At 45.5% G+C, this 23,821-nt stretch overlaps 1 protein-coding gene across 6 annotated transcripts in view; it reads right to left on the reverse strand.

Annotated features, from left to right (window-relative positions):
* Positions 1-3,590: 3,590 nt before the first annotated feature.
* Positions 3,591-23,821, reverse strand: part of JADE1 (jade family PHD finger 1) — a 202,949-nt gene continuing 182,718 nt past the window's right edge. For all 6 annotated transcript variants that reach the window (XM_085641495.1, XM_085641496.1, XM_085641493.1 and 3 more), the window contains 2 exons: positions 21,843-21,960; positions 3,591-6,831 (listed from right to left, as the gene is read on the reverse strand). In XM_085641495.1, the coding sequence (XP_085497621.1) occupies positions 5,945-6,831; positions 21,843-21,960 (1,005 nt within the window). In that variant the 3' untranslated portion in view covers positions 3,591-5,944. The remainder of the gene's footprint in view (positions 6,832-21,842; positions 21,961-23,821) is intronic.

The following is a 23,821-nucleotide window of genomic DNA, read 5'->3' on the forward strand; positions in this document are numbered from 1 at the left end:
GTAACCTGAGTCTCTTTGGTTTTGGGCGCGGGGGTGGGAGGGGGTACAGTACTCACGACCCGCTGCGCCGGTGTGATGTCCTCCACGTTGGAGTCGTCGGCCTCGGAAGCGCTGACGACGTCGTCCTCCTGCTCGGTGTGTAGTTGCCCCGAAGCTTCGGCGCCGTCTCCGAAGATGTCCGGTGGAGCTGCGGTCGATGAGTGCGCCATGATGCGTCGAGCTCTTCGATCCCGGATGGTCTTTTTTGATCGAAAAGACTTACAGGCGGGGCAGTCTCTGGCCTCGTGTTCTGGAGAGAGGCAAAGGTTACACACCTGATGGAGGTCGGTGTGGGGAAATTTAGACCCACATTTTGGGCACTTTTTGAACGGAGTCCTTTCCATCGGCCGGGACCGGAGTCGAGGAGGGCCCGAAGGCCGGTGCCGATGTACGGAATGGAGAAAAGTGCCGCTTCGAGAGATGAAGATATGATGAAGAAACTCGAAGAACGAGGATTTTCCGTCGAGGCTGGAACCGTAGAAGTTCGAAGCCGGAGCACGAAGTATCACATCCGAGCCCGATGGCGGAAAAAAACAATCTGAGGATGGAGCCGAAGCCCAGGCGCAGTACGGACCGAAGGAGGAGTCACCGAACTCGTGACTTCCAAAGACTGTCCAAAGAACAAAAACAAACTGCAAACATCCAGGCCCAACACCAGATGGCGATCTATGCCAAGTGTACAATCTGCAGCTCATATGCCTCGAACACAAATTTATGCGAAGGTTACTTAGAGTCCCACAGAGCACACCATCCTACTCAATTCACGAAGAGCTAGCTCTCTCTTACATTAGAGATGAGATACAATTGAAACCTCTATTGTGTTGGTTAAAAATATGGATTAACCCAGAAGCCACCTTGGGTAGGCAGATTTTAACCGATTGCATCAATAGGGAGCATGGGCATAATATTCATTGGCTGAAATATGTAAAGGAAACCCTTTCTGGTTTGGGTCTTGCCAACTATTATAATAAACCGGAACTGTTGGCAGCAAGGGATAAGACGATCATCAAGTTGGCATTTTTAAACCAGAGGGCATCTGCCAGAGAAGACACTGAGATGGTTAAACCTACTGTGAGAACCCACTTCCTCACAAATTCTAGCCCAGGCTTGGAACCATACCTGGGGTACCTTTACAACGCCCATGACAGATTCCTGATGACTAGATTTAGGATGAACCTACTCCACCAAACACTGGGGAGCCCATCAGGGTTTTTTACGTCAATCGAATTGCGGGGTCCATGCGGCTGCGACTATAAGTCCCTGCAGGACACGCTTCATTTTGTTTTATTGTGCCCTTTTTATGCTCACCCCAGGAGGCTGTTTTTAACCCCTACGGTGCTCATGACGGAATGGTTCCGTCATGACCCACGGTTGAGCTGTGCTCATGACGGAACCATTCCGTCATGACCACGCCCGCGCAAGATTCCGCCAGCACAGCGGCGGAATCTGCGCAGCATCGAAGGGGTTAAGGAGTATTTTAAAGTCCTTGAGGTTCAAACACGCAAGGGCGGCGTTGTTATTTTTAAAACTGTCCAAGGAGGCTCTTACACTTTACTGCACTGTGAATTTTTTTAAGGATGGCCGCGTGATTAAGAAATACGATAGATTCTGGCTGCTTAATTGGGTTATGAAATTCCTCTCCCGGTATTTGGGTGGTTCTGTATGCCGTTTTATATAGTTTATTTTCTTTTAATACAGATGAATTCTTTTTGTTGTGATCGGGGGTAAATCCCCCCCTTCTCAGGTTGGACTTATTGTTGTTTCGGTCCAGAAACCCATATCCTTGCTTTTTACTGTGACGTGGAGCTTCATTTAAAATAATTGTTAGTCTGACCTAGTAGTATTCTTACGATGTCTTGCACTGATATCCGAACATCATTTTATTAATTATTTAAACAAATGTAGAGTGTTTTATCGATTGTGTTTTTAAATAACTGTTCTGCTCTTTTATGGTATTGTTGGATACCGAATAAAGTAGATTTGAATTTGCTGCATCGCTGAGGAAGCGTGCAGCCACTCTCGCATCGCATCCCTGGAGAAGAGTGTAGCCGTCTCAGCAGATGCCGTCGCATCGTCAGAGAAGCGTGTCGCAGGGCCTGTCGTGGCTCAAGAAGATTCACTGTGTCGCTGCACGGCCGTCGGGCATGCACTCATCACCCCTTCGTTGTCACAACATCAAGAAGACGTCATCTTTGTTTCATTGCATCGGATCTTCATCGCATCACGGTGTTGCTAGCTGCATCGCCACAGAAGCGCAGTAAGAAACCGACACATCAACTCCCCGCGCAGAGAAGAACCAACGCATCGCCCCACCCCCCTGGTAAGGAACCGACGCATCACCGTCCCCTATGCAGCAGTAGGGAACCGACGCATCACCTCCCCCAGAGTAAGGAACCGACTCATCCCCGTTCTTGCGTGTAAGGAACCGACGCATCACCTTACCTGCAACTCTCTAGTTGTGTAGCGTTATGCATCCAAAGGTACATTGAACATAAAGTGTCGCATTTACCACCTTAACCCTTTGGGTGCCAGGCCTTTTCCCCCTCCTGTGCCTGGCGTTTCCCTAGTGGGTGGGTGTCATGACGAGATAGTCTCGTCATGGGCACAGCGCGACTGTGCTCCATGACGAGACCATCTCGTCATGGGCACAGAAGAGGTTAAGAGAACTAAGCTATTTCTACCATTTTTAAAGTACAGTATTGTGAATTTTTGTAGTTTATGGTCTTGTGTTAAATCTATATAAAAGATACCTATTTTTATAATACAACCTGTGTGGCGTCCACAAATGCTTTACACACTGCCTCTGAATAAACCTGTCTGCTTGTGCCAAGCTACCAAGGGGGTGAGCAGGGGTTATTTTAGGAGTGTACCCCCTTACCCTGACTAGACGCAAGGGCCCCTATTTGGGCAAAGGTACCTACCTCTGCCAACTAGAGACCCCCAAATCTAACATTGATTATTACAAAGTGAGAGGTCATCCCCAGTTGGCTAATCCTAGCCTGCCCTTCAAGCTCACAGACATGAATTATTAGCGAGGAAAGCTCTCTCTGCTGCTATCTTGCATCTCCTGTGTGGGAAGATGGGGCTACAAAGACTTACCTTTTCTGTGTGCAAGTTCACACAGCTCTTTCTTCTGTATGCATGGAGTTGTTGGTAATGCAGTAGTTACTCAGATACATATTTTCATTATTTTTACAAAAACAAACTAAAATGGTGTCTGCAGTGGAACACCAGAAGCAAAGCTCTACATAAGGAACAATGAGTGCTTTGAAAAAGGTGTGGATTTTTTCAACTTTCGTAAGTGCCGCTCCTTTTTTCAAACTCAAAAGATTGGGGGAAATGAATAACTGCATCTTTTGTGATCTGTTTTAGATTAGTCACACTATGCACTTGGGGAATCAAAACATTTATAACCTAAATCACAAACACTTGACGCTTATCGTGGCAATGGGTCACCACAAGCTTTGCTTGCATGCAACAGAATCAGAATCGATTGAGAAGTCAAAAGAAAAAACTGCGGGGCAGGAAATAGAACGACTTAGAGACAAAGAGAAAAGTATACTCCATTTTTATGCATAAAAAACATAACAATTTAAAATTCAAAGCTGTACCTCTTCTTGTCGAAGCAATTTCTGCTCTTTTTTTCGTGTATCCAGAGAATGAACACATATGTAACACTTGACACGCAAGGGCAAAGAGGACAGTTTTCAGGTAAAGATGGGATTACCAGTGTAAACGATGTACAACTTCTATTCCTCACAAAATTGTGCACATTTAGCTAAGAGAAAATGGGTTTAAAGGTTGATACGAGATGGAGAGCAATGATAAGTGCTAGTTGGAGCCAAAGAAACAATGTCTTTTCTTGATTACATTTTTCATAGTGCTGCTGCTTTCACTAACAACCATTACTATCAAAGCTAATGTTAAATATCCTTCATTAAGCTAATAGGAAAAAGACCTAATAACAATCAAAAGAGCAAAGGGGAAAAAAAGCATACAATTCAAGTTCTCACTGTGGAGTGCACAAGAAATGAAGCCATTATAGTGTTTTGATGCGTTCATCACATGTCTGTCAATCAGAGGACTAAGGCCCAGGATTTCTCAATCTGTGAGAGTATCTGCTTAAGTTTCTGTGAGAGTATCCGCTTAAGTTTCTTAGCTGGAAATAGAAGGACAGAATACCTTGATTTTGACATTTGACCATAACGCTTGGATTGGGTAATACATTAAATTGATTGGTGATTTCATGACTTGCATAGCAAAGTGGACTCACTGAGAATCCACCTCTCTTAAAAACAGGTTCGTAAACAATCATCCTTAGCGATCTGGAAGACTAAACGAAATGTTTTGGTCTAAAAATTAAGTTGACATTAAAAAGTAGAGTTTGCATCTTTTTCACTTGTACATGCTTCTTCGGATTTCCCACAAGTAGCTGAACTCCTGGCACCTTCAACTTCCCACCTTTTTTCACTGCAAGTGTCTTAGGACTTTACATTCTAAAAGCATTCCTAAATCTTAAATAAGCAGACTTTCCCTAATACAAAAACAATGTAGATGGTATAAAATTAAAATTAAATACTACCTACTTTGCTACCGATTGCTTACTCACTTGGTACTGCTATTTCCCACTGCAGAACCGAGTGCGTAACATTAATGCAAGCCCCCTCCTGTGCTAGGGAGCTGGCAAGCAGGTACCTTGTCCTGAATTGGAAGGGACAGGTCTACCCAGATGCATCCAGTTTTTCCAGGTCTTAGCACTGGGGCTCAGTAAATACTTGACACAAAAGTCCAATCCTGCTATAAACACACTGGAAGTCATATTTGCTCTCTAACACAAACATTCCTTGTACCGTGAATCTGATAAGAGATTCATTCAGTAGCATATAGTCCGATATCTTATTATCTCTGTCCTGAAAAATATTATCATTTTCTTTGTGAGAACAGGCGAAGCAAAATATGGATTTGGAGGCAAAATAGAGTTTATTAATTCAATAATCATTCACTGCTGGTGTCTATCAAAATAATGTGGTGTAAAACTATTGCATGTACACTTACTTCATGCACACCCCTGCCCAAATGCGGTCGAACCTATCCATACGACCACGGGCCGTTGACTTAATATGACCCCGGCAGAAGCTGTTAGCAGCCTGCCTTGACGGTCAATGCGATATCGACCAAGGACTTCAACACTGCCTACTCAAATACCACCCTCCACTATGCAAAACTAAAGCAATAAGCAAGTCTCAATTAAACCACTACCTGTTTTTCTACCGACAGTTATTCACATTTCTACACTACAGGTCGGAGTGCTCTGCGTGTGCATTGCTGGCATTCTGGAAGGAGGTCAAGTATGGAATTTGCAATAAAACTGATGGCGAAAGAAAAATAAATAATAAAAATGATTTAAAACAAAGTGCAGTACAAGGAAAGTGGGTATTCTAATTTTCAGTAGCATACACAGGACTACTCTCTTGAAATGTACTATCCCTCCCAAAATGGGAGGGGGCATCGTCAACTGAAATATCAACGGCTTTGTATCAAACGGAAAAAAGGAAAGCACAGCCACTCTGACCCCACGCACAGTGTCAAATCAATTTAGAGTCCGTCAAAATAGGCTCATTCAAAGTCAGAGTTTGAGGTTCAACACGTGAATTGTCAAAAGTTGAAAATAGATTTTTATATATATATATATATCTTCAAACAAATGAAAATGAGTTGCGGGGAGAAGGCAAACAAGTCACAATGTCATAAGTGCAAGTAAACAGTTTGTACAGGAATTACTCGATCAGGACCAAAGAATGTCCACTGAAAGTGTATCCTCCCCGCCTCATACTGTACAAATAGTGCATGGCTGCAGGAAGTAATTAAACTATCATGCAGGTGGTGTTCCGGTGCATTCTCCCCGTCAGGACGCTAGGACGCTGCGTCTCGCGAAGTCCGTGTCGTACCGCCTGTTGATGGCGCTGCTGGGCGTCAACCGCTGCTGCCTCCATTTCTTCTTCGTCGCCTCTGTTTCCGAATCACTCATTTCTGCGTCAGGGGCATAGCCATCATTGTCATTGTGTGCCTTAAAACTTCCCTTTGCCCCGTCCACATCTTTGGGTGAGACGCTTCCCTGACATTGGTAGGGAGAGTTCTGGCGGCAAGTCTCTTCCTGGGCCCCACCCTGCTGCCTTTCTCCTTTCTTTGGAATTCGAAACCCTCCCCAATTTTTGAGTGAACATTTGGGCGCTGTAGGCACTTTTGCTGTAGTCTGGTTGTGGTGAATTTTAATGACGGGGCGACTACAGTGGGGCGTCGGCTCCACAGGGTGTTTCTGGGCTGCAGGTGCCCCAGACTTGTCAGCTGGGTAAGTGGCTGCCCGTTTGTGCTCGGGCTGCTTATGCGACAGTCCTGTGGCTTTTGAAGGCTTATGGGTGGGTCTAACATGCTTTTCTTTTAACTCCGTCTTAACGTCGTCACAACGGTAATGGTTATCCCTCCGCTTCCGGTGTTCAGCGACTGCAGACTCGTGCCTACGAGGTACGGTTGTAGTTCTAGCGTCTGTACTAGTATTTTCACAGCTTTCCTGGAATAATGCAGGCTCCTTTTTGACAGATGGGTTTGGCTGCTTGGGCAAGGTTCTTTCTATTTTCTTTGGGTGCCAAACTTCGCCTCTTTTCTGAGACTTCTCCAACTGCTTTCTGAAGTATGCCGAGTGCCACTTCAGGTCCTCTATTTTGGGGGCGTCAGAAGATGCCGGCTTGCTGTTGAACAATAGCATCTTTTTTCCGGACAACGGGGGATGCACTCCTTGGAGAATAAAAGAAGAGCAATTAGAACAAATAATAAACAGGTTCTTCAAATTATGCGGCAACAATGCATTTATGAGCTACCAAATAATTCAGGTACTTAATATTTAATCAAGGTTTTTCAAGCACCATGTTCGTTTGCATACTCAATCTCGTTGACAGTTTTATTTATTTTCTTTTACAAAGTAATCTGTACTTTCCAGCGATATCCAGATTACGCACATCAATCAATTATGAACTCATATCAGTTTGTAAAGAATTTGCAAACTTTTCTTTAAAAGAACAATTTGCTGGATACGCAGTAAGGAAAACGTTACTCACCGTCTAAGCATCTGTTCATAACTTATAGCTCAGCTTACTCCTGCTATCTAGTTAGTGCTGGGCTTGGATGTTTTCAAGTTTTTTCCTTGGAAGAAGCTTTCTAGTCACAAGATGTGGTGTGACTCCTCCCATAGCCCACAATATGCATGGGCATCAATCAACTCGATGTTAGATTGTTTTTGCAGAGCGGGTGAGAGTATCTGGAGCGTTGATGGAGCCCATTGTAGAGAACCATGTGCATTTTAGAGTGTGGACTGAGTAACAGAAGGAGTGATCCACAATCATTACAACCTTTCGGAGGGTGGGTGCTTGTGAATCTACAGCAGTACATGAAGTGAACAGATGCTTACAGGGTAACATTTCCTGTTTGTAGCTAGTGTCGCTGTAGATACACATGCTCTGCATACACTGTAAGGCTGCACCCTCCATAAGAGTTGGTTAGCAATTAGATAATGTAGACATCTGGATAAATGCCCGTAGAACATTGACAACCACAGTCTGCTGACGGGCTAAAATGTCCACCACATAATAGAGCTTGGTAGAAATGCGCAGTAGTGACCAGGTGGACTCTTTGCAGCTGTCAACTAGCAGAATGTTTGCCAAGAAGCTACGGTAACCTTTTTCTTCTGGGTAAAATGCGTTCTGGAGTACAAACTCTATTTTCAGGTAACACGAAAGGCTACACCCAACTTTCCACTATATGCAGGTCCCAAAGGCAGATTACATCAAATGAAAAAGGCCAAAAATGAACATTTAGCCTATGCGATTTTAAAGCTTTCCTAAATAGTTTGTGGTCTTCAAGGTACTTAACAAAGAGGGGTATAGAGGTTCTATTCTTTAGTCTTAGCAAATGGAAAGAGCCACTTGTGGATATACCACTGGAATTTAGTTCTTGGAAATCCTGGGCCAATGTTATAAGGTGCTTTGTGAGCTAAACACAGCACCTTAAATGTAATCTGATTACTGACCAGAAAGCCAATGGAGATCAATCAATTCCTGAGAAACCAAATGATGTTCAGGAACATTTAATATCAGTCGGGCAGCAGCATTGTGAACTGCCTGCAAATTGGTTAAGGACAGCTGACTGGTGTTCAAATAAAGAGCATTGCAATAATCAAGGCATGAGGAAATCAGGGCTAGAATAGGAATATGCTACTTACCAGTATGCATCTGTTCTTGGCATGTAGAGCTGCAGATCTATACACTGTGCATAGATCGCCATCTGGTGTTGGGCCCGGATGTTTGCAGTTTGTTTTTCTTCTTGGACAGTCTTTGGAAGTCACGAGTTGGGTGACTCCTCCTTCGGTCCGTACTGCGCATGGGCTTCGGCTCCATCCTCAGATTGTTATTCGCCAGCAGGGAAAAGATGGAGCGTAGTGATAATACTAAGAAACCCATGTGTGTTATATCTAAATAAGATAGACTGGAACAGATACAGGTAGCCGGGGAGGCGGGTGGACGTGTATAGATCTGCAGCTCTACATGCCAAGAACAGATGCATACTGGTAAGTAGCATATTCCGTTTGAGGCATATGAGCTGCAGATTATACACTGTGCATAGATTATATAGCAGTACCCAACCCTAGCGGCGACCACCGGTATCCGTTGCAGTAGTTTGAAACAGTGTCTTTAGTACAGCCTGGCCCACACTAGCTTGTTGTTTGGAGTGCACATCTACACAGTAATGTTTTGTGAAGGTGTGCGGTGTTGACCATGTGGCTGCCTTGCAGATGTCATCTAAGGGTATGTTCCCTAGAAAAGCCATAGAAGCCCCTATCTTTCTTGTAGAGTGGGCTTTAGGTGGAACAGATAATGTTCTTTTTGCTTTGTGATAGCAAATTTGTATACACTTTACAATCCACCTAGCTATCCCTGATTTTGAGATGGGGTTGCCCTTATGCGGTGGAGAGAAGGAGACAAACAACTGTTTAGTCTTTCTGAAGGGTTGCGTTCTTTGTATGTAATACAGCAAAGCCCTTTTAACATCAAGTGTATGTAGAGCCCTTTCCGCAACAGACTGGGGTTGCGAGAAAAAAAACGGTAATTCCACCGATTAAGATGGAAGGGGGATATAACCTTGGGCAGAAATTTTGGATTTGTGCGAAGTATCACCTTGCTGTGATGTATCTGTAAAAAGGCTTTCTTGTATAGTGAACGCTTGTATCTCACTGACCCTTCTAAGGGAAGTGATCGCTACGAGGAAAGCGGTTTTCCAAGTGAGGAACTGTAGCTCACATTTATGCATTGGTTCGAAAGGCGGACCCATTAGCCTTGTAAGAACCTCGTTTAGATTCCATACAGGGGAAGGTGGTGCCCTGGGTGGAATTATTCTTTTAAGGCCTTCCATAAAGGCTTTAATAGCCGGCACTCTGAACAGTGATAAATGCTGTCTGTTTTGTAGGTAAGCAGCAATTGCTGCTAGGTGTAGACGTATGGATGAATATGCCAGGTTACACCTTTGAAGATGGAGCAGATAGCATATGATGTGCTGTATGGAAGCGTCTAAGGGGTCGATTGTATTGTTACGGCAGTAAACAACAAATCTCTTCCACTTTGCGGCATAGCATGCTCGAGTGGTAGGACGTCTGGCTTCCTTGATAATGTTCATGCAATCAGGAGGAAGGTTAAGGTATCCAAATTCTAAGATTTCAGGAGCCAGATCGCAAGGTTGAGCTGAGCTGGGTCCGGGTGCCTGATTTCTCCATGGTTCTGGGTTAGGAGGCATGGGGACAGGTGCAGCCTTTGGTGTGGGACCACTGAGAGCTGTAGTAGTGTGGTGTACCACGGCTGCCTGTCCCATGTTGGAGCTACCAGAATGAGTGTGAGGGAGTGCTGTTGTAGCTTCCTTACCACTAATGGAATTAGTGGGAGAGGTGGAAAGGCGTATGCAAATTTGCCTGACCAGTTCATCCATATCGCATTGCCTTTGGACAATGGTTGTGGGTGTCTGGCGGCGAAGCTTGGGCATTTTTTGTTTTCGTGGGTGGCGAAGAGGTCTATCTGAGGATGCCCCCACTTGTGGAAGAATGGGTGAAGAACTTGTGGATGCAGTTCCCATTCGTGCATTTGCTGCGTTTGTCTGCTGAGCAGATCTGCCATGGTGTTTTGTACGCCTGGGACGTGTTGTGCCAGGAGAAAGATTTTTTGTGGAATTGCCCATCTCCATATGCTCTGTGCTAAGCGGGAGAGCTGGGGAGAGTGTGTCCCCCCCTGTTTTTGAATATAATACATTGCAGTCATATTGTCTGTGCGAATAAGGACTGCCTTGGCTGAAATTTGTTTCTGAAACGATTTCAGGGCTAGAAAGATCGCCAATAACTCCAGATGGTTGATGTGGAGTAACCTCTGTTGTGGCGTCCATAGACCTTGCACTGTGAGGTGTAATAGATGCGCTCCCCAGCCGGAGAGCGATGCGTCCGTTGTTGGAATCACCTGAGGAACCGGGTCCAGGAACGGCCGCCCTTTGGAAAGGTTTGTGGTGTTCCACCACTGCAGAGAGTGATGGGTGCGGCCGTCCACCAACACCAGATCCGTCAGCTGACCCTGGGCCTGGTTCCACTGGCGTGCTAGGCACTCTTGGAGTGGACGCATGTGAAGTCTTGCATGAGGCACTATGAAAATGCAAGACGCCATCATCCCTATTAGTTTCATGAACACTCTTGCTGGGAGAGAGTGCTGAAGAAGGAACTTTTGGCGCAGGGCTTGCATGCTTGCGATTGTGGCTGAGTTGGGATAGGCTATAACTTTTGAGGTGTCTATAGTGGCACCGAGGTATTGCTTTGTGTGAGACGGTATTAAGTGGGACTTTTGGTGATTCACCGTAAAGCCTAGCTGGTGGAGTAGCTGTATGGTAGTGTTTGTATTCTGTACGCACTGGTGGTAGGACGCGGCTTTTATGAGCCAGTCGTCCAGGTAGGGGAAGACGTGAATGTTTTGTCTTCGGAGGTGTGCTGCCACTACTGCCAGGCATTTGGTAAACACCCGTGGTGCGGTTGTGACCCCGAAGGGGAGAACCTTGAACTGATAATGTTGGCCGTCCACCACAAATCGGAGGTACTTTCTGTGAGCAGGGTGTATTGGGATATGAAAGTATGCGTCTTTCAGGTCCAGTGTAGTGAGAAAGTCGCCCTGACGGAGGAGTGGGAGAACTTGCTGAAGAGTTACCATATGAAAATGGTCTCAATGGATGTATACATTTAGAGGCCGGAGGTCTAGAATGGGCCGTAAGGTCTCATCTTTCTTCGGTATGAGAAAGTACAGAGAGTAGACCCCTAGATTTTGCTGATCGACGGGTACCTTCTCGCGTGTTTTTGCAGGAGGGAGAGTACCTCTTGTTTCAGAAGTGTGGTATGTTCTTGTGACATCGCACGGTGTCTGGGTGGAATATTTGGGGGGGGGGGGGGGGGGGGGGGGGGGTAGAAGTTAGTTTGAGACAGTACCCTGACCGAATAATTTGGGTATGGTCTGGGGGAGCGGGGGGGGGGGGGGGGGGGGGAGTCATTGCGTGGGCGGTGTGGCAGAACGGGCGGTGTTGGTTTTGCCCCTGCCTTTATTATTGTTTCCGCAATATCCACCTCTTTGGTAGCCCTTTGAGAAGGTATTTTGAGGAGGGGACTTGTAGAAAGTGGAGGCGTTATCGGAAGAGTAACCTCTGCCAGAGCCTCGAAAGGAGGAACGGCGAAAGGAGCGTCTAGGGGTTTGTGATTGCAGGGCTCCTATAGACTTCGCTGTATCCGTATCCTTCTTCATTTTTTCCAAGGCTTCGTCTACTTTTGGGCCAAATAAGTATTGTTGGTCAAAAGGATGGTTTGATATAGATGCTTGGACCTCTGGTTTAAAGCCTGAAATCCTGAGCCAGGCGTGACGGCGAAGCAGGACACTGGTGTTTATAGCCCTGGACGCCGTGTCTGCTGCGTCAAGTGCACATTTAATAGAGGTGTTGGTAATAATCTTTCCCTCTTGTATTAGCTCATGAGCTTTATTCTTATATTTCTCCAGGAGATGCTGCATGAGAGCCTCCAGCTCATCGTCCTATCGTACCGCGCCAGCAGCGCCTGCGTGTTGGCGATGCGCCACATATTGGCAGCTTGCGAGGCGGTGCGTTTGCCTGATGCAGCTAAAAGCTTGGACTCCTTATCAGGTGGTGGAGCCTCACCAGATGACAGAGTTGGAGCGCTTCCTAGCTGTGGAAACCACTAGTGAGTCTAGGGGCGCAGGTCCTTTAATATAGACAGGATCCTTGGGGGCTGCCTTGTACTTCTTTTCAATTCTGGGGTTTAAGACCCTAGCTCTAACGGGGTCTTTGAAAACCTCTGTGGCATGCTTGGTCACCCCTTTAAGCATGGGTAATATAGCGGTGGATTTATCTGCTATGTCAAATGTGTCAAGTAGGAAGTCTTCCTCAACTGGATCACTGTGTAATTCCACCCCATGGTAATGTGCCGCCCGTTGTAAGAGGTGGTGGAACCCCAGGGAGTCCTCTGGTGGAGACGGCCTGGATGGATAGAGATCATCCTGAGGCACATCTGGGACATCGGGATTGTGATAATCCTCCCATGGGTCAGGTGTTCCCGGAGGAGTGGGGTCCTGCGGGGCATCTGTGGGATCATAGAATGGATCTCCGTGGTCATCAGGGTCTGGAGACGGGGTTGGAGACCGATGAGGCAAGGGTGGAGAAGGTGGGGGCGGAGATGGAGGGGGTGGAGGAGGAGGTGGAGGTGGTGGGGAGGGTACTCTGAACGGGGATGTGGCAGAGTCCTTCCGTTTTGGTGGTGGAGGAGGAGTTGGTTTGTCCAAAAGTCTTTTCTTGGCAGACAAAATTAAATGTCCAGTCCTTGGATCCTTTGTTAAAGTCTTTTGAAGAGGATCCTCTAAAGAATCTCGATGGACGAGGATTTTTCGTCGAAGGTCGAACTGGAAAGGTTCGAAGCCGGAGCACGAAGTATTACATCCGAGCCCGATGGCAGAAAAAAAACAATCTGAGGATGGAGCCGAAGCCCATGCGCAAAACGGACCGAAGGAGGAGTCACCCAACTCGTGACTTCCAAAGACTGTCCAAGAAGAAAAACAAACTGCAAACATCCGGGCCCAACACCAGACGGCGATCTATGCACAGTGTATATTCTGCAGCTCATATGCCTCGAACACTAATTTTCCAGGGGAAAGAAGATAAAAGGGAACAGTTTACTCAGCATTCAGAAGTTGTTAAAGTTAGAGGTAGTGGCTTGGACTGACCTGGGTGGCAAAAGTCAGTGTGTTCAACACAATTCCAAGATTCCAGACGGGCTCAGAAATAATCCGTAACAGCTGTCAGGGGAACTCATTCCAGGCCTGGACAGCCAAATCAAAAAAGGCCTTACTGCCCCTTCAAACTCGCTTAAAGTGTTCGATAACTAAAAGAGATGCAGAAGTGATGCGCAGTGTTCTGGAGAGAATATACTGAGTGAATAGATCAGCAGAATATCGAGTGCTAGAAGAGAACTCTTCTCTATGGACCATCACTAATGCTTTGAAGAGGATGCATTTCTAAACAGGCAGCCAATGCAAAGCCTTGAGAGCAGCTGTCGTTGAGCAACACCTAGGTAAGACGTAGAAGTAACCTGGCTGCCGCGTTTTGAATCACCTGCAGGCGCTTCACCTGGGCTTCAGCAGCTCCCAAGAAAATAACATTTGCATAGTCAAGACACAAAGTGATCATAGCATGGATAATTGGGTTAACTAGAACAAGTCTGTGCTTAAAGTTGGAAGTTCCTTTACTGGAGACAACTCTGTCCTTTCTGCCAACATCTCCCCTGTATACACAGCTGTTATGTCCCTGCCAGGCTGTTGGTGTGAAGTGTGCTGCTATCTTTGATAAGACTGTTGCTGACCAGGGGATGTAGCCTTAACTCCACCAGTGGGCAGTTTAGGAAAATTGGCTCCTGCAGCTAGAGTCTATACGGCACCCATGGACGTGGTGATCTCAGTGTCCTTTTCATCTTTTCTAGCATCTCATCAACCTGAGGGGCAAAACAGATGCTCCTAGTCAAATGGGAAGTCGAGGAGAAGCTTCTGCCCTTCCCATTTGAGCCAAAAGATGCTAAACAAGGCATGTCTTCCGAGGAGGATGTTAGTTTTAATGCTCCTGGAGACTGAGTCCCTGGACAAAAGTTGGCATTCAAAAAGATTTTCACTTTAGACACTATACCCTCCTTCCAGTTTTTGTGCTCATATTGGAGGTGTTTGCTGATTTCCAGCATGTTTGTATGTATATATCCTATTTCTATAGTGCAAACCAAAATGCACTGGAGCGCTGTACAGGTTCAAATTCCCCCTACTCAGCCTTGCTGTACCTGGACAGGAGTCCAACAGGGCTGGCTATGTGCCATTATGTATCGCCTCTACTTCTACTCTTTTGCCCGCAGCATCTAATCTTTTTCTCTACTTATTGGGTGGAAGGACATCGCCTGTGGCTTAGGCAGAGGCTCTCTCATGCGGTATAAACCACGAAAGAATCAGGGGGTCCTGACTTCAGATATAAATGGGGGATGCTGGCTAAGGGTTGGTACTTTCCCCCTACCCTAGGTGTCACCACGTAGCCTTTACCAGGTACTTAAAATTGTTTGGGACAGACTGGAGTATGCCTCTGAGAATGGATAGAAATTGAACTGGTTGTTCAGACTTGAAAAGGGTCTTAACTAGGAAGTGTTCTTCATCTTGTAGCACATTCATGTCTATTTTGTGATGTAAGGCTGCCCAATTGGTGACTTCATGGTAGGCTGTTGTGTCCTCCCAAGGGTATGCTTTTACTGATTAGTGCTCAAAAGGAGATCCGAGGTAAGGCGCAATTGTTGTCCTCCCAGGGATAATCACCTTGTCTTGTGCCTAATGGCTGGTCTTCTGGGTCTGTGGGGTCAAATGGATTGCCAGCATAAGAATATGCATGTGAAGGCCTCAAGTGACTTAAAAGGAAGCAGAGGATGTGGTGTGTGTGAATGTGGTGGTGGAGGTGATGGTGCAGAAAGAGGAAACAGTTATGGTGCAGCGGTGTAACAGAGGGCTTGTGTCACTGTGCTTTATCAGCTCTGGGTCCTTAAGGGTATCCACAGAGATTTTATTTTCAAAGGCGAACCGTCAATGAATCGTTTGGCGTTGTTGGAATTTCTGACAGGCATGATACTTACAGGCCTGGACATATTCTTGGTTCGAGGGCCAGTTGTCTTCAACACTGCCTATAGTCTTCTACCTTGTTTGAGAATACTGTTTCTGGGCTGGGTGTTTTCTGGGCTGCTGGGACTCTGGATGGACCTGTGCCATCATCTTTCTGGTGCCGAAAGGATCGTCTTCACCAAAGATGTTTCGATTTTTAGGGCATGGTTGTTGGTGCATTTTGCATTATGCCCAGTGCCTCTCTGGTACCTCAAGGTCTTCTTGGAGCGGAAGGCGAGGCAGGACTCGTAGAAAGCAATTTTGTGATGGCAGAGAGATTGCAGACATCGCGGTGATCGACCACTGATACTTGGGTGTTGCACATGGGGCAATGTTGGAAGGGTGTCCGTTCCATCACTCCATTCCAGTCTGCATTTTGTGGCGCTGGTCATCAAGGAAGGGCTCCCGATCCAAGAAGGTTGCGGGGAGGTCCCTGGTCTCCCGGTACTCAAACGCTAAATGGTGGTCTTCTGAAGTTGTATGCTGGAGTAGAATAACATGGAGTTATCGAAGCAAAGACTACTCTTCTGAACCATCTGTGTCAAATTTTAACAATGTGGGCCCACATGAAAACACCAAATGGTCTCAGATTCCTTGAAGTGTATGTTGTAACCTGATGGCAGGAAAAAAACAATCTAACATGGAGTCAGTGCCTATACACCTTGTGGCCTAGGGGAAGAATCACACCACATCTTGTTGCTCGAAAGATTCTTCTAAGAAAACTAACTTGTAAACCCGACACTAGATTGCAAGAGTATGCATAGCATGTGCAGCTACAGCCACATATACCAACATAAATTGCTACCTCAGAACACCCAGTCCATAGCACGTAACATACATCTGGGAATTTCGAACCAGGCAATGAGTTTCTGAACCAGTACTCGACCGCTTAACAAGCTCTGGGTCAATGGCACAAAAGGCACCTACTCTAATCTCAGCTCATCCACACAACAATAACAATGAGTTTACAGTACATTTATTATTGCATTACTCGTTTGAAAATTGAGGCTACTGCTTTTTTCCATTTGTCAATGTCCTGTGATTTCAAGGCCCATCTTTTCCCTTTCAAACTTTTTATTGAAACTTAGGACAACATGGGTAAATCTTTTAACATAACCAATGAAGCCCCATCCTCCCACCAACTTCTTTCTTGAACGCAAACCAACATTAAGTTAGTACAGCAGATCCCATTCCATCCTAAACACTTCAGAATACTTCAATATCTAACACTCCCCCCACCACACTCATCTGCATAAAGTGTTTAAGCATCTTACTGTGCAAGACACAGAGCAACCAGTTCCTACCTACCAAAGTACCTCACATCATACTTTTCAAAATACTCACTCTTGTGAGTTCTATCTTAGTAGGTCTTTTCTACTACTATCATGTATTAAAGCCTCGGAATACACTACAATTTATGGCCCCGCCTTTCTCTCTTCCATTAGGTGGAACAAGATTGTTCAACTGCCCATTTAGGTCTTCTCAGCTTTCCTCTCTCACAGACCGCAGTACTCACAACAGGTTTCACCACTATTGGATACCACAGTATTTCTTCAAATTGGCACAGTGCTTCTCTCCCAAAAATCTCCAACATCGGTTAAGACCACCAAAATTGTATTGTAGTACCCTCCTAAAATGACAGATGGACAGGTAGGAAATGTTTATCCATGAATCCTAAGGCGAGGTGAGGTCTTTCAGAAACTGCCAAGCATTGTGAAAATCACCTTCTGCAACATTGCAAAACATCTAACAAAAGCTATGTAACACGTGGTTAAACGAATGCCGCTACAATAGTCGTATAATGCTACACATTCTCCTCCTTCATAAAATAACCAATAACACACACTGCACAACATCAACACCACTTCATTCATCCTAGTGCTGCATCACTATTCAACATCTCACACACTCCCAATAACGCACACTACACAATCAGCACAACAATATACAATTATCCATTACATAATCATACATCCACCCAGGTATTTTATTAAGCCTTTTCAAGACAAGACATCAACTCCACACTCTGAGGATTCATTTCCATGATCCCTTCCACGTCCAGCTCTCTGTTCCCATTATTACTAAAGACAGTGGGATAAATATGCCAGATTTGCTAAATCACATATTTTATTAGGAAAACTCCAAAACACTTGCAATGATTTGCAGAACGCAGGCAGTCCCTTGTTGACCTTTTGTGCCAACTTGATCCTGACCCAAACTCCTTTCTAAAAGAAATTCTCATAGCAGCAGGTTTCCTCCTTAATCTGCATGTCGCCGTATCTTCACCTTCACGATCATCTAACTTTGGGGAGAGGATGTTGCCTAACGGTTAAGTCGGTCGACCTCACGGCTGAGGAAAAGTGTTCGAGTCTCAGCAGGGACGTGCAACATCCTGTGATTCTGATCAAATCACCTAATCTCACTGTGCCTAACAAAAAAAATTAAAAAAGAATGTGTCCGTCGAAAACGCAACTGGTGCTCATGTAAAGCACTCTTGATACTTTCGGGTCTAGTTTGCGCTATATAACTCCCTCCCCCCTCTCCCCCCCCCAAACGCCCAAATAAAAAAAGCTTTGGACAGAACTCCCAACACCACATTAACTTACATGGGGGCTACTTCCAGGGCAAGACTGGGTGTAATGCTTTCAGAACAAATCAGTTTCCTTCCCGCCGCTCTCCAGTTTCTCCCATCGGTTAGGAGCATATGTGGCTGTAGATACACATACTCTGCATAGACTATAAAGCAGTCCCTCTCCAAAGCGACAGACTAGCAAGCAAATGATGCAGATGTTTGAAAGAGTGTTTTGAGACATGTTGGCCAACAAAAGCTTGTTGGCATGCTAGAATGTCTACACAATGATTGGCGAAGGTGTGAAACATTGACCAAATAGCCGCCCTACATATATCCATCAAAGGGACATTACCACAAAAAGCTATGGTGGCCCCTCTCTTGCATGTAGTGTGAGCTCTAGGCAGCATGGGGAGTGGGTACATAGATATTACCATTTTAAAAGCCTTCATGAAGGCCTCAGTGACTGGGACACTAAAAAGAGATAAGTGCTGTCTGCTTCGGAAGTATGCTGAAACTGTGGTTAAGTGTAATCATATGAAGTGCCGGTATGGCCTGCCTTGCACAGATGCTGAAGGTACTCACCTGCAAGGAAACCTTAAAGGGGTCAGTTTAGAGATACAGCAATGCATGAACTTTTTCCACTTAGCTGTGTAAAAGGCACGAGTAGTGTGCTTACTTGCCTCTTGCAGGATAATCATGCACTCCACTGAAGTTTGAGGTAGCCAAATCCTAAGAAATCAGGTGCCAGATCGCGTGGTTCAGCTGTCTGGGATCTGGATGTCACAGCCATGATGCTGAGTGAGAAGGTTCGACATGCTGGGGAGCTTATGGGGATTGACTGACATCTTTAGAAATACAGACTACTTGGGCTGTCTTGCCCAGGTTGATGCCACTAGGATTAGGCTCATGGATGCCTGCCTCATCTTCCTTACTATGTACGAGGTGAGGTACAAAGACAGAAAAGAGTAGACACATATCCCCGACCAGTTCAACCATAGTGCATTGCTCATGGACTGTGGATCTGGGTACCTTGAGCTGAAGTTTAGGCATTTTGTTTTTTAGGGAGTGGTGAGCAGGTCGATAGATGGGGTTCCCCCACTGCTGAAAGTACTTGTTAAAGCTTGATGGTGGAGTTCCCACTTGTGATGTGTTGATACATCCGCAGGTCTGCACCGTTGGTCTCCACACCCAGCAGAGGCCTCACAAACAGTTGAATGTTGTTAATGGTTGCTCAGTTCTAAATCTCTTGAATTAGTGCAGGGAACTAGAGGATTGGGTGTCAACCTTCATCTGGATTTAGTTCACAGCCATCATGTTGTCCATTATTATTACAACTGTCTTTCCTGAATGAGTTGTAAAAGAAAGTTCAGAGGACTAGTCTAATAGTTAGCACATCAAGGTAGTTGATGTGATGTCCCTGGTACCTGGCTGTTCAGGTGCCTTGGACAATCATCTCGTGGAGGTGAGCATTCCACAAGAAAGAGCCAGTGGTAGTGATCACTTGCGGGAGAGGGTCCAGAAATGCTCTGCAGAGCAACTGGCTGTTGTTGTTTGACCAAAGCAGAGTGCTGAGCCTTGGTCATTACCAGCACTGAATCATCCCAATCCCTTTCCGCTTATGAGCATTGCCTAGAGAGACACTTCTGGAGCAGGCGCATATGTAATCTGGCATATGGAACAATAGCTATCCCAATTTCATCACCATTCGGACAGTGATGGGACGGTAAGTCTGAATAAGAGCCAGCATTTGTTTGAATGCCACCTCCCTCTGTTCATTGGGATGTACCTTCCTTGTTACCGCATTTAGAAAGAAGTGCAGGAAGAGTTCAACCTACTGCGGATAATAGTGCAACTGGTTTGCATTGATGGTGAGAACTAGCATGTGAAGTAAGGACACCGAAATGCAACAATCACTAAGCACTTTGTAAACACTCTAGAACCATACTCACTCCAAAGAACTGGTACTGTTGTACATTTACTATGAATCAAAACTACTGCAGATGCGTTGGGTGGATCGTGTTGTGGAAGCATGTGTCTTTCAGATCCAGCTCTGATGTCACCACTGCAGAGCAGCGGGATGATGTTTTGCAAGGTGATCATGTGAAAGCATTCGACAATATGAACCTGTTCACTGGACTTAGGTCCACGATCAACTAGAGGGAGCTGTCCTTCTTAGTGAGGAAAAGGTAGAGTAAGTACACGTCTTTCCCACATTATTCTGCAGGTAAAGGTTCAATGGCACCCTATGGGGGAGTGCTTGAACCTCTTCATCTAGAAGGTGTTCTAAGCTTAGGAAGTAGCTGCATAGTAGGATGTTAGGAGGGATGGTGTGTGATTTGAGGCAGTACCCTTCTTGCACAACGTAGAGGACCCACCAATCTGAGATGATGTCCTTCCACTGTGCGAAGAAATAGCCAAGTCGTTCCCTTAGCAGGTACGGTGTGATCGTTAGGAGGGGATTGGGAGGAGGGGTGGGGGGGGTGAGGTAATCCAATATTTCTTTTTTAAAGCGGTCTTTATTCATTAAGGCTACAAGTACTTCATTCATTTTGGAAATTTGACAGAAACATAGTTTAAGATTGTGTTGCTGTAATAAAGAACACACCGTGTGCTTCCAAGGCTTGGAGGCAATAAGGAACACTGGAGGGATCATTAGAAGGGCCCACTAGGCTTCAGAAGGGAATGAATACAGCTGAATACAGTTTGCGGCCAGAAACGCTAATTTTGTAACTAGCGATGTAGTGGAAAAGACAAAGTCCCAGTACACACCAGGCATGTTTACTTCCTTATACCTAACAATTAAACAAATGGAAATCTGTACACAACAAATAATTACAACAGTGGAAAGGGGAGCACACTGCTTCTCACCAGTCCCTCTCACGGCATTATGGTAAATGCAGTCCTCAACACGGTCATGATTGTTACTGCTCAGTGTCTCTCAATTGTTTGCCCGAGCAGTGTTGGCACAGCCAATACCAGTCGCGGCAGGCATGAATCGCGTGAGGAGGGTGGGTTAATTTGATTTAAAAAACAAAACAAAAAAAAAAATTACCTTCGCCTCCAGTGCCGGACTCCCGTGTCGTGCCTCCTGCTCTCAGGAAGCAGAAAGCCTCCCTCTCTTCCTCTAAGCCAATCACAACACTGCAATGGCAGCGTTGTGATTGGCTAGGACGCAGTCCTTGCAGGAGTCTATGGGGAGGCCGTTTTCTTAATGCAGGCTGCGCAGCAGCCTACATGAAGAAAACCGAGAGGGCTATGACAGGTTTGGTCGGCCCTGGGGCCGACCAAACAGTCAGCGCCCATAACACTGGGCGCTAGCCACTCCTCCCAGACCCGCCCACCTTCCCACCCCCAACCAGGGTATTTATACCATTTTCCGTTTCTGCTTCTCGCACTGCGAAAAAGCAGTGAGGCAAAGCTCCAATGCCCACATGGAGGAGCCGCCTCTGGCCAGTACTGAATGTGCGGGGACACGTGTTTCATGCTTAATTGCAACTCACTAAGTTATAGGCATTTTAGAGACTGATCATCAACACTGTTGAGGACTTCATATACCATAATTACCTGGGGGGAATGGTGACAGCAACCTTCTTCTTTCCCCCACGGTTTGTAAACATTGTAATGATTCATATATCACGATAATTCCTTGTAAAGATCACAGGGTCAGGGTACTTCCAAGTGGTGTGACACCTGTTTACCTTCTCTTAAACACTGAACCAGGAGAATCTCTGGTAATCCCTAAGCCCCTCTGCTCAAGTGAGCCTGGCAGAGATGATAAACGCAATTTAGTGCAGATAAATCACAGACAATAGACTTGCGACAGTGAAATGTTTGCACAGAATCCTTTTAAAACCATGAATTGGTGTCAAGATGCTTTTCGAGACTTGCAGGTCAGACCATTTCCATAAAAAGAGAAATAATTTCCAGCATACCTGGCACGTTTTCATGCTCTCCGAGCCTCACATACAGATTAAATATTTGCTCCTGGACTTTGCAGACTGAGCGCTTCATCTTCTCCCTTCTGGTTAGCATGTACGTAAGATTACGAACCTGGAGCAAAGAAAATATATTAATTCATCAAATGTGTTAGATTGTTCCAAGCCTGCCAGACCTCCATTGGCTAAACACACTTTCCAAGTAGGTCGATAGAGAATAGCATACTATTGAAGGCTCTGTAAGATATCGGAACATATTTTAATGCATTTTTTTTTATCCAAACCAATTACTTACATTTTGCAGAAAAAATAAGAAAAGGTCACCGCTCACCACAAATTCCAGCAATTTTCTACAATTCATTCATATACATCATTCTACAATAGACAATGTGCCAGAGCATGCATCGTAGACAACAATAAAAAAGAAAGGAAAAAAAAGAGCATGCGCAGTCAACTCCACACCTGGGTCATCTGCCCACACACATATTTAATAGAATATACGTAGGGTTAATGTGAAAGGGAAATTTGCTTGGGAACTGTAGTTACGACAATGAGTAGTTTATTTAATCTTGTAGACAGCTTTCCCCTTCCAAATGTGTGGAAATATTCCACAGCAATAAGAATACTCTACTCAGATGTACTTGAAACAAATGTATTATACAAGCTCAGCTAAAGATATGCTGCAAACATATGTCATATAATAGTTACTTGTGGGGCACACATCACCCGGGAGGGTATCCCGGTGCCTGTAAGGTGGTGGGTGGGGGGTGTGTGTCTTGAGGTCTATTGGAAGAGCTGGGTTGGGTAATTTTAGCATTAGCTTTGCAACAAATCTCCAGAGGAGACTCTGCAGTGTTTAGCAGATAACCCATATCAAGGATATTTTGTCTCATAAGCCTAGATGCCTTAAGGGTGAATGATCTGGTAGAATTGAACATATACACAAGATGCAATCCAGTGAGTAAACAAGCATCTGCAATGCAATAGGTCTCGCATTTACGCGAGTTTGAGTTATTGGCATTGTAAATGACAATGCCTTTTATGTTTTGATTTTTATAACATTAATAAAAAGGCACTGTAATTTACTATGCCAAAAGCTTAAACTCTCGCAAATGCGAGACCTATTGCATTCCAAATGTTTATTTATTTACAAGTGAATGTGTGGGGTGGGGGTGTTGCAAACAGAAGGTAGCAGAAGGAACACAGACGGGGAGGGTGTCGGAAAGCGAAAATGATGGCGCGGTGGGGGAAGGGGCACGGAGGGCATAGGGAAGCAAACCATAGACAGAGCAATGTTGCAGGTAGGGGGAGAAAAGCAAATGAGCGAGATCAACATTAAGCTGGGAGTGAAAGCACACCCTTTACAGGTAATCGGAGCCGAGGAGCACAAAGCGCAGCGAGCTGCCACTTTGGAACTGGATAACAGCTCAGTAAAGCACTCCAATTCCTTCCGGCCGGGTTTGGGCGTGTGGGATAGTGTGTCCAAACAGAAATTTGCAGCCAAAAAGTTTCTTTATTTTTTGGATCCATTTCACATTTCGCAAGTGAGCGGAAGAGCAAACCTAAAGCATATTCATGTTTAACATAGATGTTCATTCAGAAAATCAATACGCCAAATCTAGCGGAATTTACATCATGCACCTTTGACTTCCCTTAAGTCATGGCTGCCCCCTTCTGTCTCCCATGGCCCCTGAAGAGCTCCCCCTTTGCTACGAGTTAAACAAACCGGTGGTCACAACTGCGCGTGACAGACTCTCCTGCCCTCCTGCAGTAAGAGAAACTCATTAACCCCTTCGGCGCTCATGACGGGACGGTTCCGTCATGAGCGTCGGTTGAGCTGTGCTCATGACGGAACCGTTCCGTCATGAGCACGCCCGCGCAAGCTGCGCTCAGCACAGCGGGGGAATCCGCCCCGCATGGAAGGGGTTAAAGATAACAGTGCTTACAGACTATAGAAGATGTACCGTCTAACAAAC

The sequence above is a fragment of the Triturus cristatus genome, chromosome 2_2 (assembly GCF_964204655.1).
Source record: "Triturus cristatus chromosome 2_2, aTriCri1.1, whole genome shotgun sequence".
Taxonomy (NCBI): Eukaryota; Metazoa; Chordata; class Amphibia; order Caudata; family Salamandridae; genus Triturus; species Triturus cristatus.